The sequence below is a fragment of the Maniola hyperantus genome, chromosome 14 (assembly GCF_902806685.2).
Source record: "Maniola hyperantus chromosome 14, iAphHyp1.2, whole genome shotgun sequence".
In the NCBI taxonomy this organism is placed as follows: Eukaryota; Metazoa; Arthropoda; class Insecta; order Lepidoptera; family Nymphalidae; genus Maniola; species Maniola hyperantus.
The window spans coordinates 13,074,584-13,093,903 of NC_048549.1; the positions used below are offsets into that span (position 1 = coordinate 13,074,584).

The window sequence follows — 19,320 nt, forward strand, 5'->3', positions numbered from 1 at the left end:
TGACCAATAGTGAGCGAGCATTAACCAATCAGAGATGATTGCGATAGTGACATTGTAGCTGTCAAACAACCGCGGTAGGGCCACTGATCATAATTTCTGGTTAAATTAAAGAAGCAAACGTTTTGAAATCACCGAAGAAGAATATAATACTTTCAATTTAAAATGATTTAAATGAAGCAATAATACCTATCTCTAAACTAAAAATACAAATTAGGTAGGTACTAACTCTGCAAATTAACGGGAAAAGTGATTGGTTACAGAAAATGTATTGTGGGCGTGAGTTCAGTTCAATCTCCTATGACCTAGTCACACAATATGACGCAATTAACGCAAATTTTCACTGATTCATTGCCATGCCCACATGACGTTGTCATGACGTCACTCACGGATAACGGAACTACGCTAATTTGCCAAATTAAAAATCAATCTTCTCAGTTGAGTTTTAAAGTTTATATTTGAAAGTATATGGAAAACGCTATGGTTATTTTGTCATAAACAAGATTTTTATGATGTTGAATAGGTATTTTGTTATAGTTAAGTTAATGACAAATCATAAAGATATGCGCAATTAGATAAATAATATTACTATGAATACTGACACGTAAATGTAAATAAATAATGACATGATGAGTAGGTATGAGAAAATTAGATTATTGTACTAGCAATGACGATATTCTGTTTTGAATCATTATCTATACATCTTTACTGTAACTATATTTTTTGTAGTCCACGCGAACGAAGTCGCGGGGATAACGTATATGTATAACTATACATATGAAGTGACTTATAATAATAATTAATAACTGGTTTATGGTTAACAAGGATTCCTTTAGATGGGATCAAATTGGTTTATTGACGGAGGCCCAAATCAGTAATCGATCTAACTTCGCAAGATCGTTATTCGTCAAAGAAGACCATCAAATATAAACATTGAATAAGAACTTATCTACAAATTACAGATAGATGATATTAATTATTTTGTCTGTTAACGATAATAAGTGTCCATTTTGTCATATTTTTAATTGATGCTGTTTTTTTGTTTCTGTTACTTTATGTTTCTATTATTTTATATTTCTGTTGTTTATTTTAATTTATTTTTTGTTGTTCCTGTTATTTTATTTTCTGTTGCTTCTGTTACTTTATATTTCTGTTGTTTATTTTATTTAATTTTTTGTTGTTCCTGTTATTTTATTGTTTGTTGTTTTTTTAATTATGATAAAAATGAGAGAAATAAATAAATGAGAGATTAAAAATTTGTGACAATATAATACTTATCGTAACAAAAAAAATCGTATTCAAATCGGTCAAGCCAGAAGTGAAAAAATCGCTAACATATTTTAAAATATTTGCGGAATTAAGAACCTCAATTATTGTTTATGAATTTTTGAAGTCGTTTAAAAAGAATCATGATTAGGTGCTTACGAGTTTTAAACTTGTTGTTTGGTTATAATTTTGATCGAACGTGTAGGTAATTTTAGTTAATATTTTTTAACACATATTTACCATAGGTACTAATCTAACTGTTGTTGACACATGAAACGCCTAGCTGCGTAACAAAACAAACTACTCGTCAATTAGGGAGCTTGCCCACCGCGACTTTTTAACCGACTTCAAAAAAAAGGAGGAGGATCTCAATTCGACAGTAGGTATGTTTTTTTTTATTTTTATAGCCACTAAAAATTGTAGAATAATTAAAAAAAAAAAAAACCGACTTCAAGCAGCCGACCGAGGCAGATTATCCGTAAGGCAAACTAGGCACGTGCCTAGGGACGCGAGATTACGAAGAGGCGCGCGCGATCATGTAGAGTTGAATTAGCGAGTCTACGCTTCAGACAATTTCGTTTCGATGCAAAAACTTGGAGCGACTCTTCTTTAATGTAGCAAAGTGTCAAGTCTTAGTACAATCACCAACTAGCAGCTTTGCCATTATAGTACGCGTCAGGTCGAGATGGCAATCGGGGAGGGAACGCCCCACACACCCGCACAGCCCCTGTGCTAACGCACATCTCCGCTCCAGTCTAGCCAGTACGCATCTCCGCACAGCTTCGGTGGATACACCCTTGCTGAAAAACATCTCTTCCCGTCTCCGCTTCAGACATCTCCGCTCTGGTGGAGTCCGATCATTGCTGTCAAACGTTCGGCTAGAGAGAGAGGGCAATATCCACAAAGGAAAATAAGTAGAAGAAGAAGAAGAGAGACAACAAATGAACTGTCGGGTTGCTACTGCTGTCGCGTTGCTGTCGCTACTGCAACGTTTTACGTAATCACCCCGCATGCCTACCGCGCGACTGTATTGCTACAAAACGTGCTGCAAATGTTAATGGGCGGTGGTAATCACTTATTCACACACACAACATCAGTACCCGTAATACAAGATTTTACGTCTCACCAAACCAAACCAAATTCGAGAGTCGAAATACTTCCGCGTTACAGTAAACTGGATCTTAAACGCCTTGTTTTAAAGCTCAAGTTTGTCTACACTTCTACAGCCAGCGCTCCAAGCGGAAACATTGCGAAATTAAAATCAGTGGCATTGAATATTTGACTTCAACTCAAGGCTGTTTAGGTCCATTTTACTGTAACGCGGAAGTATTTCAACTCTCGAATTTGGTTTGGTTTGGTGAGACGTAAAATCTTGTACTACGGGTACAGGTGACCCGCCTGCTCGTTTGCTCGCTATCTCTATTTAAAAAAAACGTCACCGTGGACGACGTCCCTTAAGTACCTATTGCATAAACAAATCTTTGACCTTCTTTGATACAACATTACATTCAGAAGCTTCCTGTATTGACATGGTAGAGTTGACAACAAGTCTATCAAGTATTTTGTTTATGTTTGATCTATTATATCAATTGATTACATAATATCTTATAAGTGGGAGGTTCCGGGTTCGATTGCCGTTTGGAGCAATCCAGAGATTCATAATTTCTAATTAACTGGCTCTGCATAAAAGCCATGAATAATATATGTCAAAAAGGAACTACTGTCAAAATTTCAAGTTTCTATTTCAAGATAATTTTTAAATACATATCAAAAATTACGGACCGGCAGGATTCGAATTTACGTTTTCTGGGATCACGACCAACGCTCTGACCGCTAAACCAAAGCACGTGTATGTTCACTCAGTACTGAAGCGACTGTTAATACCATCTAGTGGCAAAACTTTGCAGTTATCGAAACTACTTTCTATTTAACCCCATTGGTTTACGGCCGAAATTAATAATAATTAATGAATCAATCTATCCGTAATCTGTTGATGAGTTTCTTAGCAACGTTGTTATTTGTCAAAAAGTGTTTTTATTTTATTCAGATACAAGTTAGCCCTTGACTGCAATCTCACCTGATGGTAAGTGATGATGCAGTCTAAGATGATAGCGGGCTAACCTGGAAGGGATATGGCAGTTTTTATTAAACCCGTACCCCTTTGGTTTCTACACGGCATAGTACCGGAACGCTAAATCGCTTGGCGGCACGGCTTTGCCGGTAGGGTGGTAACTAGCCACGGCCGAAGCCTCCCACCAGACCAGACCAGAAATTTAGAAATTATAAAATTCCAAACCCCTGCCAGGAATCGAACCCGGGACCTCCCACTAATAAGACCACAGTGCTCACGACTGCGCCAGGGAGGTCGTCAAATAGTTATGGTCTTTTTTGACTTATTAAGTAACAACGTCGCTAAGTAACTTATCGGCAGATTACGGATCTATAGAGTGATGATTAACCTCGGCCATTTAGGCTCTGCAGTCATGTATCTAAGATAAGTCATTTTATATGTACAGATATGACTCAGACTAGCAAATTGTCAATGTGTCAGCGTGTCAGGCTTGACAGCTTTGTACTGAAGCCTATTTGTAATGCTAGTACTATGCTAACCGTTTACCATTCAGGGAATTAGTATGTCACACGTACGTTGTATAGTGATTATACTCGTTTATGCCGGAACACTGTGTTTATCGACTACCGTTGATTAATCTTCATCATCATCAACCGATAGACGTCCACTGATGGACACAGGTCTCTTGTAGGGACTTCCACACGCCACGGTCTTGCGCCACCTGAATCCAGCGGCTCCCTGCGACTCGTCTGATGACGTCCGTCCACCTAGTGGGGGGTCTTCCAACGCTGCATCTTCTTGCGCGAGGTCGCCATTCCACCAGCTTGGGACCCCAACGTCTATCGGTTTTACGAACTATGTGCCCTGCCCATTACCACTTCAGTTTCGCAACCCATGAGCTATGTCGGTTACTCTTTTTCTCCTACGGATCTCCTCATTTCTGCTTTGATCACGTAGAGAAACTCCGCACATAGCTCTCTCCATCGCCCGCTGAGTGACTCTGAGATTTCTTATGAGGCCCATAGTTAGCGACCATGTCTCGGATCCATGAGTATGTTTAATTGTCTTACCTTCTATATCCACATTCTCCCCGCTAGAAGATTCTGAAGCATCATCTTCTATCTTCTTCTCTGTGACAATTGTCATGCTGTTCTCTCCGCAGTCGTTGTTCTGAGATCTCTTATCCGTTACGGAGTGAAACTGTGGACAAAGAAGAGAAAAATGAAATGATAAAAAAGAGAAAAAATTTAATGATAATATAGAATAGCGAGCAACTGAGCAAGCGAAGACATCGGCAATGGTCTTAAAAACTCCCAAAGGCAAAGTTCATATTACTACTTTAAACGTTAGGGTCCCTGGATGCTGTAATAGCGATCTCGCACTGAAAAGCTGAATGATCTATAGTACGCGACAGGTCGAGATAGCAATCGGGGAGGGAACAGCCCGCACACCCACACAGCCCCCGCGCTAACCAGGTGTTGACGAGCGCGGGTGACTCCCCACCTCATACCCCGATTGCCATCTCAACCTGTCGCGGACTATACGTACTTTATCAAGAAAAGCTATATGACATCTGACCCCTACAATTTACTGTTTCTCTAAATATTTTCATTTAACAGATACAGATTTGTATGAATGCTAGTAACCATGAATGTTTTGTATAAATGTTTTTGTATGAAAGGTTAACTAACACTTAATATTTATTTATTTTTATTTTCATGTACCAAAATTGTAGTTACAAAGTAATAATAAATTAAGTTACATTGGAAATGCTTATCTCTAAACAGAGATTTCTTCCAGCTTCCCATTCAATAATATATATCGGCGCAACATCATATTAAACTCGAGTTATTTGATGATGTGTAACTCTTAAAATAATTACAATGATTTAAATAATAGTGACAATATCAATTAAGTTTTCCAAATCAAAAGTTACGGTTTTGATTGTTTTAAATTAAAGTTAAAGTTAAATTATAATTATTCAGTTAAGTTAAAATGATTAATTATTTGTTGTAAATAGGTGCGCAGCAAGTTAAACAATAATTAATTGAAATGATGCTCGTTACATTCATTATCTGATTCATCCCCTCTCGATTTTGCTATAAATACGAGTGTTTGTTGCCGCGCGCCTCATTACGGCTTGAGCAGCCGAACAGTACAGAGCTCTTATTATTGTTACGCTGTTACTTTATAGAAATGTTCAATAAAAGAATTATTTTGAAGAAATTATAGTTTGAATACTGTTACCATGCAGAGTGATGATAATAGTGAAGCGAATGATGTCAGCAATGCTGACATCATTATTTTTAAAAACACTTCGGTGTCGGTTCCTCCGTCATCAGAAGTGGGATCACATGCCACTTCCGCTCAACAACAGCCTGATGCTACAACACGAATGGAACTGAATCATGCATTGAATACCACTGGCAATGCTGGAACTTCGTCGCAGCAAGAAATATCGCAATCATCCCTGGTCAACACGCCAATTACCAGCATACCACCGCAATTAATGATGCAGATGATGCAAGTAATGCAGCAAATGTCGGAACGCCTAAGTACACCAGCGGAAACCAAAGTGCGTATTACCGACATTTACCTACCATCATTCGATCCCGACACTAATGTGGGAGTACGCGAGTGGTGTCAACACATCGACAAAGCCATCGAAACATACAACCTTAAAGATTTTGATATACGCATGAAGGTTGGCAGCCTCCTAAAAGGAAGAGCGAAAATGTGGGTTGACGATTGGATGGTTACCACAGCAACATGGGCTGAACTACGCAATAATCTAATCACGACGTTCGAGCCAGAAAACCGCTATTCTAGAGACATAGTTCGATTTAGAGAACATGTTTACGACTCTTCAAAGGATATTTCCGAGTTCTTATCACGAGCTTGGGTCTTATGGAGAAGGATCACCAAAGACAAACTATCAAATGAAGACGCAGTTGAAGCAGTGATTGGATGTGTGAATGACGAAAGACTTAGGATCGAGCTGTTGAATACAAGAGCCACAACTGTGCCAGAACTGATATCCGTTGCATCATCAATAAGAACGATGAAGCGTTCTCATCCGAATTCAAATAATACAAGTGCCAATAAGCGACCACGTTTTTCAAATGCAACTTCATCGAGTTCGTCATGTCGTATCTGTAAAAGAAGCAATCACACTACTAGCGAATGTTACTACAGGATGTCGGAATCAAAACCTGAACAAACAAACGAGACAAAAACGAAAACCAATAATAAGGAAGTAAGCTCCAACCAGAACAATAAAACGACAACCTGTTCATTTTGCAAAATTCCGGGGCATACTTTTGAAACATGTTTTAAACGCGAACGTGCATTGACATCAAACGTAAATTTTATTGCTGGATCTAAATTAGCCCCGATTCAGGTGAAGATTGGAATGAAGACTTTTCAGGCAATTTTTGATAGCGGCGCAGAGTGCTCACTAATACGAGAATCAGTAGCAGCTCAGTTACCAGGAAAAAGGATACAAACAGCAAATTACTTAAAGGGGATCGGACAATTTCCTGTACTTTCAATAACTACACTAGTTACAGTTGGAATGATTGATGACATCAATGTTGAACTACAGTTTCACATAGTAGCAGACTATGAGATGACTACAGATATCCTAGTGGGTATGAACTTAATAAATAATACAAACCTTACTATGATGATCACTTCGGACGGAACCAGATTAAAACGTCAGCAGAATATCAATCATGTTCAAAATAAAAACCCAATCTTCGATAAGCTGGATTCAGACCTTACGAATGAAGAAGATATCGCAAAATTACGCATGCTTCTGAACAAATATCAGCATCTATTTATCAGAGGGTACCCAACAACTCGGGTCAAAACCGGTGAACTAGAAATTCGTTTGAAGAATCCAGACAAATATGTAGAACGACGGCCATATAGGCTAAGTCCAATCGAACGAGAAAAAGTGCGTACAATTGTGAAGGAGTTGATGGAACATGCGATTGTTCGCGAAAGCAAGTCTCCATACTCCAGTCCCATCATCTTGGTAAAGAAGAAAAATGGTGATGATCGTATGTGCGTGGATTTCAGAGAGCTCAATTCTAATACTTTACGGGACCACTATCCACTGCCGCTAATATCAGACCAAATCGATCAATTGGCCAAAGGACAATTCTTCACAACCTTTGACATGGCTGCAGGTTTTCATCAAATACCGATTGCAGAGTCATCAATTGAAAAGACAGCTTTCGTCACACCAGATGGATTGTACGAGTATATGACTATGCCATTTGGATTGAGCAACGCATGTTCAGTCTATCAACGATGCATCAACAGGGCTCTGAGTCCGTTACTAGGCAATGCAGCTCAAGTCTATGTTGACGACGTATTAAGCAAATGCGAAGACATCACAGAAGGACTATCAAATATTGAACGTATTCTCATAGCCTTACAGGATGCTGGCTTCTCCATTAATGCTGATAAATGCAGTTTTTTTAAACGCTCAATCGAATATTTAGGCAACGTGGTATCAAATGGACAAGTCCGACCAAGCCCACGGAAAATAGATGCTCTAGTGAAAGCACCAGTACCAACGACACCCAGACAAGTCAGGCAGTTCTGTGGATTGGCGGGCTACTTCAGAAAGTTCATACCAGACTTTTCACGCATACTGGTACCACTATACGAGTTAACCAAACCAGGAGCTAAATGGGAATGGAACGAACGTCACGAGAAAGCAAGAGAGAAGGTAATTCAGTGCTTAACATCAACTCCAGTACTTACACTGTTTCAAGAAGAGGCGCCAATTCAATTATACACAGATGCAAGTAGCCTGGGATTTGGAGCAGTACTGGTGCAAGTCATTGCAGGACGACAACATGCAGTTGCTTTCATGAGCATGAGGACAACTGAAACTGAAAGCCGATACCACTCTTATGAATTAGAGACCTTGGCAGTGGTCCGAGCAATAAAACATTTCCGACAATATCTTTATGGACGCAAGTTTACAGTTATCACAGACTGTAATGCGCTAAAGGCGTCCAAACACAAAAAGGACTTGCTTCCTAGAATCCATCGCTGGTGGGCATTTCTACAAAACTATGACTTCGAGGTAGAATACCGCAAGGGTCAACAGCTTCAACATGCTGACTACTTTAGCAGGAACCCGGTTGAGCTCACAGTCAATATGATGACCAGAGGTCTCGACTGGCTGAAAGTTGAACAACGACGCGACGAAACACTACGAGCTATAATGGATGGTATGAGTAATAACATTCCAAGTAATGGCTATGTGCTAGAAAATAATGTTCTCAAGCGCGTTGTACAAGACCCAGCTTTCGGACAAAAACTCTGCACAGTGGTTCCGATGTCTTTTCAGTGGAGTTTAATAAACTCATTCCACACTGCTTTAAAACACCCTGGCTGGGGAAAGACGTTGCAGAAAATCATGGACAGTTACTGGTTCGACAAAATGAGCACGAATGTCCGAAAATTCGTTGACAACTGCGTGGTCTGCAGAACATCCAAAGGACCATCTGGTGCCGTACAAGCTCAAATGCATCCGATTCAGAAACCAACTACAGCCTTTCAAGTTATACATATGGATATAACGGGCAGAATGGGAACATCTGAAGACCAACAGTATGTGATTGTCACCATAGATGCTTTTACAAAATACGTACTATTTTATTACGCAACTAATAAGAATCCACACAGTACGTTAGCTGCCCTGAAACGCACAGTTCACCTATTCGGCACTCCAGTCCAAATCATAGTAGACGGTGGAAGAGAGTTCCTAGGTGAATTCAAGACCTACTGCGACCGGGTTGGAATAGACATTCATACTATAGCACCAGGAGTCAGCCGAGCGAATGGACAAGTAGAACGCGTCGTAGCTACGCTAAAAAATACTCTTACCATGATCAAGAACTATGAAACGGAAGAATGGCACACAATGCTTGAAGAACTGCAGCTAGCAATAAACTGCACTCCCCATCGTGTGACAGGAGTGGCTCCACTTACTCTACTTACTCAGCGCAGGCACTGTGCTCCTCCAGAGCTACTCAGTCTCGTAAATATTGACGAGCAGACTATTGATATTGAAGCACTCACTAGTCACGTGCAACAAAAGATGTCACAAAATGCAGAACAGGACAGACAACGCTTCAATTCGAGAAAAGCTACAATCCATCATTTCCAACGTGGTGATTATGTGCTCATAAAAAATAATCCTCGAAATCAAACTTCACTGGATCTTAAATTCAGCGAGCCATACGAGATAACAAGAATTCTAGACAATGATCGCTATCTAGTAAAAAAGGTGGTTGGTTCAGGGCGTCCAAGAAAAGTCGCTCATGACCAACTCCGTCGGGCACCTCAACCTGGAGACCAAATAACCGTATCGGCGGAAAATGAACTCCCAGCATCAACCGATGGGCCTACACCATCTACGTCACGAGCCAGCATGGCCGAGCAACAACCCCAAGAACCTACAAATTAAAAAGTACGTATGTTTATATTTTAATTACTAAAACTTCATCACATCATAAATCACTACAACAAAGTACCACAGAGTACGCAACAACAAAGTACCACAGAGTACGCTACAACAAAGTACCACAGAGTACGCTACAACAAAGTACCACAGAGTACGCAAAAAAATAAAGTACCACAGTGTACGCAAAAAAATAAAGTACCACAGTGTACGCAAAAAAATAAAGTACCACAGTGTACGCAAAAAATAAAGTACCACAGTGTACAACATAGTACCACAGTGTACGCCACAATACAAACTACACGAAATCAATCACTGTCATATTATTTAATAAAAACGGTACACAGATACCAATCTCAAAAGAAAATATTTCTTTGTTCTAGATGAACTTCAAGAACCATCAAGAGAAACGTTTTACACGCGGCTGGTGCAGAGCGCGCACCGCCGGTCAGAACGGCCGTATCGGCGCAACATCATATTAAACTCGAGTTATTTGATGATGTGTAACTCTTAAAATAATTACAATGATTTAAATAATAGTGACAATATCAATTAAGTTTTCCAAATCAAAAGTTACGGTTTTGATTGTTTTAAATTAAAGTTAAAGTTAAATTATAATTATTCAGTTAAGTTAAAATGATTAATTATTTGTTGTAAATAGGTGCGCAGCAAGTTAAACAATAATTAATTGAAATGATGCTCGTTACATTCATTATCTGATTCATCCCCTCTCGATTTTGCTATAAATACGAGTGTTTGTTGCCGCGCGCCTCATTACGGCTTGAGCAGCCGAACAGTACAGAGCTCTTATTATTGTTACGCTGTTACTTTATAGAAATGTTCAATAAAAGAATTATTTTGAAGAAATTATAGTTTGAATACTGTTACCATGCAGAGTGATGATAATAGTGAAGCGAATGATGTCAGCAATGCTGACATCATTATTTTTAAAAACACTTCGGTGTCGGTTCCTCCGTCATATATAAATAATAAGTAGGTACCTATCTAAAAATGTATAAATCGTGTGAGGTCAAAGATCTTTGTCAGCCCTAGCACAGACTACGGTCTATTTGGGCTGCAAATTGCAAACACCCCGGCACCGTCTCGGTTTATATCTAGTGCTTTGGTTTAAAAGTGTGGTGTAAAATGTTCACTGTTCATTAAGTCGAAATAAAATAATAATAATAACAACTTTCGTATCAAAGATACCACCACCAACCTGCTAACCCAATTTAAAGTTTTTCAGGGCATAGTCTTTTATACTGCATGCCGCTGACAAGCCTTTGATCAAAACCATCTTTTAACCATTTATCCTTTATAATTAAGTCGATCTTGTTTTAAATTACGTAAAGCTGATTTCTGTTATTTATCTCAACATCTTTAGTTTTATTAAGTCATTTAAGTTACTATTGAAACACCAGTTGCAGTGGTAAAATGTAGGCTCATCAATCATTTGTTTTAATTATTCAGATATAAGTTAGCCCTAGACTGCAATCTCATCTGGTGGTAAGTGATGATGCAGTCTAAGATGGAAGCGGGCAAACCTGGAAGGGGTATATTTTTTTTTTAAATAGATATAGCGAGCAAACGAGCAGGCGGGTCACCTGATGTTAAGTGATTACCGCCGCCCATGAACATTTGCAGCACCAGAGGAGCCGCCGATTGCCGGCCTTTTAGGAATTTGTTGGTCCGCCCCTTGAATAACCCCATGTTATAATCTAGTGGGAACACCGACGATGGGAATATGGCAGTTTTTATTAAACCCATGCCCCTTTGGTTTCAATATAATTATTGTGCCGATTGTAACACAAACACTTTTTTAGAAACATCGGGTTTTCAATATTCCCAGCTTTTTTTGGCTATAACTCTTAAACTGTACCCACAAAACCGGGATCGAACTCGGGCCCCCGAATAGCAAACCAACGTCTTCCACTAGACTATCACCGCATTCAGTTAGGTAAAATTTATTTAAATTATTTATCTACCTGAACATTATTATTCTAATCTCATTTAAATTAGGAGCACCAGCGAAATTATTTACTTTCGCGGTTAATTATTAGTACGGTTCAAATTATATTATTTATCGACGTTGTTAATTAAAATGTTGTTTCTGATAATTGTGTTTCACAATATGACATGGTTTAGTTTTAATTACATTTTAATGACAAGGACTATTCACTATCATAGCGGCAAGGTTGGCTTTCTAAAGTTTCTGTAGAGATAATAAATTTGTATTTTACTTGCTAACTGCTAAGCTAATGTTTTGTACAAAATAAATGAATAAAAAAATAATACACAATGACTTTTTAGACGTCTGCCCAAAAAAACAGTGTAATGTTTTCAAGGTTTATTTATATGCACCTATGTAGATGTACGTTGGGGTCCCAAAGTGCTGGAATGGCGACCTCGCACCGGAAGACGCAGTGTTGGAAGACCCCCCACTAGGTGGACGGACGAGATCAGACGAGTCGCAGGGAGCAGCTGGATTCAGACGGTGCAAGACCGTGGCGTGTGGAAGTCCCTACAAGAGACCTATGTCCAGCAGTGGACGTCTATCGGTTGATGATGATGATATCACGCTATTGTTTACATAACTAAAATGCTGCTAAAAATACATAATTTATTCTATTTTTATGTTAAAAAAAATTGAAAAATATTTGTCATTTATCGTCTTGTGACGTCATCGGATCACCTTCCATACAGCAGAGCGTGACGTTAGTAATTAATTATGTTAAAAATAAATAAAAATCATGATTTTTATTTAATTATTCTCTTTAATAATGAACTTTAGCCCCATAAACTACCGCTATACAAAACATCACATTTTATTACTACAGTACAAGACCCTCTTAAAGGACAAAGCTTAATATTAATAACACATACAGTTATAATAACTTTGTAGACTCATTAGAGACTAAAGTTGATAAGACTATTCAAAGGCGCTTTATAAAAAACTCAGTCTGTGACGAAAACTTGAACACTGATTTTTAATCAGATTAACGTATTCAGGAGCATTAAACAACACGCCAGTAACTTTTCAACAAAGCTTAAAATTATAAAAAATCACTAAAAGAAAGCGCTGTATAAAAAACTCACCGTCACGAAAACTTGAACACCTTATGATATTCACGTATATATAACACGCTAGTAACTTTTAAACAAGCTTTAAAATATAAAAAAAGCACTAAAATAAAGTATTTTAACAATTTTCTCACTATGAATTTACGTAGATTTTATTTTATTCCACGTTTTATACAATAAACCACGATTGGCAAAACAAATTGAACTGGTTTCGCACCCGTATCATAATAGATACTGTGAGAGATCGTGACGAAGTAGGTTATTAAATTGGCATACAATGTTTTCTTAGCACCAACTTATTTGCCTTGCTACTTTGGAATAATCCAGCATATCATAAAGCAATATACTGATTTTCTCCGGTTCTCATATTAAATGGTACGTCATGTTAACACGGGATCGGGCGCATGGGGCCTTTAAAATCCCAGGCTTAGGAAAACTATCATTATAACATTCCAATTTAATCCTTTTTAATATTTTACAATGTATTTTTTTCTATTGCAATTTTCATTTTATTCTTATTTTATTTTACAAATCAAATTTTAATTTAATATGGACAATTTATTATTTACTAGCTGAAATAAAATGTTTTTAATTTTTTTAATTGCTATAAGTAGGTATTTCTTTTCACAATCAACTCACATACTCTGTTTCATACAGTAGCTTCCTAAAACCTACCTGTAAGCAAAGAAATGGAATAGAGGCCTTTTATTTAAAATGAATAAACAATTTTATAAGATTTCATAATAAATAAGATTGTTTTGTTGTTAGTTTTAAACATCTATCATTAGTTTTAAATTAAAAGTTCCTAAGATGAAATGAATGATGGATAAAAAAAATTATTCAATTGAACTTTTACAAGTATTTTTGAATCGTCAGAGGCATTACCGCTGGTTCGGAATGCCTTTCCTACCAAAAAAAATAATAATTCAAGACTTATTGTACTACAGGGTATTTGTTTACTAACCCATAATTAAATAATAAATAAAAACACTATTTATAACAGCATGATTATAAAATATGAGATATTTATAAACCGGGCTTTCAAAGACCCCACGCGAACAACGATGTTACAAAAATAAGCGCGACCGATCTAGGGTTATAGCTTGTATGTGGATTTCTGAGGTGTATGAATTTATCATTAGCCCCTAATTACAGATGTAAACAGTGTGTTTAGTTGACATATGGATTCTGAGTTTCGTGTTAGTTAATTAAGCCATTAACTTTGTCTACTTTGTTTCGGAGTACGTTGTTATCATTAAATTCATGACAAATTAGATAATTACTTAAAATTACAAACAATCTGTAGGAAATCCGTACTAATTATACATACATAAAGAATTTATTGACTCCACATCACTTGTATACCCACAGTCCTACACAATCACTACCATTCACTACATAAATACGCTTGTGTGTTTGTTTGTTGGTTTATTTATTTGTTGGTTTGTACTTCATTTACGTCACAACGGACCAACGGATCTACGTGGTTTTCTGTACCTATTCGTTTTTGCCAGCGTGACGTGATGTTTTAGTTACACCCTGTCTAGCAATCATAGTCAAAGCCTATACCAGCGCGAGGCTTCTTCTTCTCGAGTCGACGGTCACCTCAAATACGGGTAGCCCAAAAAGCAGCAACCGCGATAGCTCGGTCGGTACCGCAGGGCTGATTCACTAATGCCCGGTTTCTGAGGTACTTTTAACGACGGTTTATCTATTCAATAGCGCTATTGGTCCGATAACTCGAGACAGTGCGTTTCTGAGCAACGCAATGTAAGATAATATAAAAACGAATAAAATAAAATAGGTATTACGTATTGTTTCGAACTTACTTGTAAGACGACATGAATTTTAAACACTTTTTTTAATGAAATTTTCCACTGGCTTGCGTGAGCTGTGTTTTATATAACTTAGGTAACATGTTTTACTTGACTTTTAAGTAGGTACGAGTACTTATTAATGCTGTTGGAGGTATGTAATTGAGTAATAACTTATATCTAAATATATAAAAGGATTGACTGACTGACAGATCTATCAACGCACAGCTCAAACTACTGGACGGATTGGGCTGAAAGGCATGTAGATTGATATTATAACATCAGCTAAGAAAGGGTTCTTGAAAATTCAACCCCTAAGGGGGTGAAATACGGGTTTGAAATTTGTGTAGTCCACGCGGACGAAGTGGCGAGCAGTAGCTGGTCTATTAATAATTAAATCTACAATATAAAAAATGAATCACTAAATGTGTTGCTCATCGCAAATCTCGAGAACAGCTGAACCGATTTCGCTAATTCTTTTTTTATAATATTCCTTGAAGTACGAGGATGGTTCTTACGGAGAGAAAAATTTAAAAAAATTGAATCGACTGTTAGGCGGAACGAAGTTCGCCAGGGCAGCTAGTTAAAAATAATAATAATAATAATTCATCACTCTTGATTATCGGAATTGACTAATGCCGAAGCCATTATCTAATGGACTTCTAATAGAGTCGAGTCGAGTTTAGAATGATCGATCAGTCGACCAAAGTAGGTATAGGTACGCTTCTAAAACGATGGAACGATGGATAGTTTTTTAACAAAGTCGTGTACTTTGTTGTCTTATAAAGTTTGGACCATGGCCCATTTTGCTGGCCAAGTGCGGATTGGCAGGCTTCGCACACCTTTGAAAACATTATGGAGAACTCTCAGATATGCAGGTTTCCTCATAATGGATATTTTATCAGTTACTTAAAACGCACATCTCCTAAAATAGTTAAAGGTACGAGTCACATTGACTTATTAGTCACTACCCAAATTATAAATGTCAAAGTTTGTTTGTTTATTGGTTTATTGGTTTGTTCTTCAACCACGCCGAAACGGAATAACGGATCGACGTGATGTTTTGTATATGGATATCGTTAAAGATGACGTTGGGTTTTTTGACATAGGAATATGGAAAAATTTAAATCCACGCGGTCGAACTTAGCTAGTTTTGAAATAAAATCCGGCCAAGTGCGAGTCAGGCTCGCGCAACGAGGGTTCCGTAATACAGTCGTATTTTTTCGATATTTTGCACGATAATTTAATAAACTATGATGCATAAAAATAAATAAAAATCTGTTTTAAAATGTACAGGTGAATACCTTTCATATGATACCCCACTTGATATAGTTATCTTACTTCGAAATTGGAAAATACTAATTATTAGTTCATGGCCACAATTTAATTTTTTTTGTGTGATGTAACCACAAATTCACGGTTTTCAGATTTTTCCCCGAATTTTAGCTATAAGACCTACCTACCTGCCAAATTTCATGATTCTAGGTCAACGGGAAGTACCCTTTAGGTTTCTTGACAGACAGACAGACAGATACACAGACAGACAGACAACAAAGTGATCCTATAGGGGTTCCGTTTTTCCTTTTGAGGTATGGAAACCTAAAAAGTTATAATTATTAACAAATGCTATTTAATATTTGACTTTAATATAATGTATATCTCTCACAGAGTAAGTAGGTATCAATCCTAATGCAAATGACGGCTATTGAACACGACGGCTAGACTATAGTCCGCCATTTGCAAGTATTTGAATAACTCGTAATATTTTGAAATAACACGTCTATTGCAAAGTACAAAATTATGAACACGCCTCGTCCTTGAATAGAAGTAAGCAAATAAACAGAAGTTATCTTAATTATTTTGTGGTAAAGCTATTGCAATTTGCAACCCGGAACAAAGTAAAATATTATTTTGAAAGTATGTTTGTCTCTCTGTTATTTATACATAACTAGCTGAAGCCCGCGACATCGTCCGCGTGGAGTTAGGTTTTTAATCCCGTGGGAACTCCGATTTTCTGGGATAAAAAGTAGCCTATGTCACTCTCCAGGTCTTTATCTCTCCATGCAAAAAATCACGTCAACACGACGACGTGATTGAAGGACAAACCAACAAAAAACACACACTTTCGCATTTATAATACGGGTAGATACTGATTGTACAATAAACACTGAATTTTTCACTAAGACTCCATGGCCCCAGGGTCTTCACGACAAACGGAACAAAAATTAAGTTAGTTTGTAATTACAATGAAGCGCTGCATCTAATGGAACATTTAAATATCGCTGGTTACAATTATTATGACAAGGCTTTTCCCGCGATTGTTTACATGCTATCTGTGAAAATAGCCCATCTCTTGTAGCGAGCATCATCCATTTAGACGCGCCGCTGATACGTTGATGGATCATTAACTAATAGGCTACTTGACACTTTTTTTAAGTACGTCTTAAATGGTTAATATTTGTCCTATTAGATCAAAAAAATTAACACTATATTTTTTTGCGCCCTAAAAACCGTAAAACTTTAATTTAAAAATATATTTTTCATAGACAGCTGAAAACACTGTCGGCCATGTTTGGCCTATTGATTATCTGTGCTCTGACGTCATGCATTTGTAAACAACAGCATAAACTTCCGTGACATAGGGATGACATTTCTTTGTTTACATATTTAATGACGTCACATCATGGCTGACAGCGTTTTCTGCGTTTCAAATAAAAATAAAAACTGTCTTTTTTAAAATTAGATTTATATATCCATCCTGCGTTTTTAATAATTGTTATTGATATATTTCGTTGTCTTAAGCAAAATACTATAATAAATAATCATTTATTGGACGAAATTAGATATGAGTCAAGTAGCCTATTGAGCGACCATCGCGTGGTCTTCATTACTTAACGTAGGTACCTAGTACTAGTCTATGGTCTATTCCTGCGCTCCGCCTCTGGAAGGTGCGAAAGTCATTTGTGGGAATGAGTGTAATATTTTATAATAAAATTCCACAACCAATTTTAGACTTGCCTTTACACAAGTTTAAAAAATGTGTTAAAAGGATGCTCCTAAAAAAAGCATATTATACAGTCGCAGACTATGTAAACGATAAAAAAGCTTGGATTTGACTCGCTCCAGCAATGCACGGGGCTGCAATGGCTTGTATAGTACGGTATAATAACATTGTAAATTGAAAAATTAAAAAGAGCAACCGCCGAGTTTCTTGCTGGTTCTTCTCGGTAGGAACGGCATTCCGAACCAGTGGTAAATTAAAACTACCTGACTATTCATAAGCACTTTTAAAAAGTTTACATGAATAAAAAAACATTCTATTCTATTCTATTCTATTCTATTATCCGTCACAATTTAAGGCAACTTGTTATAAAATAATACTTAATTACAGCACCACACGTGCAAACTGTGGAACCAACTCCCATCGGCGGTGTTCCCACTAGATTATAACATGGGGTTATTCAAGGGGCGGACCAACAAATTCCTGAAAGGCCGGCAAACGCATCGGCGGCTCCTCTGGTGCTGCAAATGTTCATGGGCGGCGGTAATCACTTAACATCAGGTGACCCGCCTGCTCGTTTGCTCGCTATATCTATTAAAAAAAAACCACAGACCACCACTTATAGACGCTTAATAGCCGGACACCCCCGATCGCCAAGCTTAGGCAGTTGTTTGGCAACTTTCTTTTTAGTTTAACGATATTGTTTTCATGCAAAACATCATAAATCTCTGACCACAAAAAAACGGGAAAAAATCTAAAAAAATCCTATAATCTTGTAAAAGTTTACGATATATTGCAAATAAAACATCTGACAGACGGTAGAGGTCAAGGAACGTTGCGTAAATAGGCCACTCGGAGTCAATGCCGCGTCGTAGGCGGGGCAATTGACCCGAGTTTTGCACGTTATACATTGCGGGTTTGAAAAATAATAAATCACTAAAACTACAAAATGAGGCAAATGGTTATTGGACTTGGATGTTTTTGCTAGGCGTTTTGGTTACACCTGTATTAAGATTTAGTAACAAGTAAAAGAAGCCGTGATAGCCTAGTGGTTAGGACGTCCGCCCTCTATTCGGGAGGTTGTGGGTTCGAGTCCGGGCGCACACCTCTAACTTTTCGGAGTAATGTGCGTTTTAAGAAACTAAATATCACTCGATTTAACGGTGATGGGAAACATCGCGAGGAAACCTGCATGCCTGAGAGTTCTCCATAATGTTCTCAAAGGTGTGAGAAGTCTACCAATCCGCATATGGCCAGCGTGGTAGACTATGGCCAAAACCTTTCTCACTCTGAGAGGAGACCCGTGCTCTGTAGTGAGCCGGCTATGGGGTTTTTTTTTTAAATAAGAATATTAGCTATGTTAAATGACTAATATTCCCCTTTCCTCTCCAACTAAGCGTAAAGCTTGTGCTAGGAGTAGGTCCGACAATAGTGCAACGGGCCGGGTTTGAACCGTCGCGACCTTTCGGTTTTCAGTCCACTCCTTGATCATGATGATGACGATGAACAACTAAAAGATATAAGGAACCTTACCGATGATCGTCCAAACAATAGCATTTTCGATTCTCGCCTCAGACTTTGATAGTCTCTTGCGGTCTGGCAG

General features: G+C 37.8%; 2 protein-coding genes across 5 annotated transcripts in view; one reads left to right on the forward strand and one right to left on the reverse strand.

Annotated features, from left to right (window-relative positions):
• Positions 1 to 19,320, forward strand: part of Ac76E (adenylate cyclase type 2 Ac76E) — a 182,774-nt gene that overhangs the window by 87,061 nt on the left and 76,393 nt on the right. The window lies entirely within an intron of this gene.
• LOC117988432 (probable E3 ubiquitin-protein ligase sinah) overlaps positions 1 to 19,320 on the reverse strand; it is a 71,926-nt gene that overhangs the window by 20,566 nt on the left and 32,040 nt on the right. Inside the window, exons 1-2 of one of the 2 annotated variants that reach the window (XM_069503123.1) lie at positions 12,918 to 13,104; positions 4,405 to 4,534 (exon numbers count right to left, since the gene is read on the reverse strand). In XM_069503123.1, coding sequence (XP_069359224.1) covers positions 4,405 to 4,480 — 76 coding nt within the window. In that variant the 5' untranslated portion in view covers positions 4,481 to 4,534; positions 12,918 to 13,104. Of the gene's footprint in view, positions 1 to 4,404; positions 4,535 to 12,917; positions 13,105 to 19,320 lie in introns of those variants that run through there. The other variant, XM_034975579.2, reaches the window with a different exon arrangement.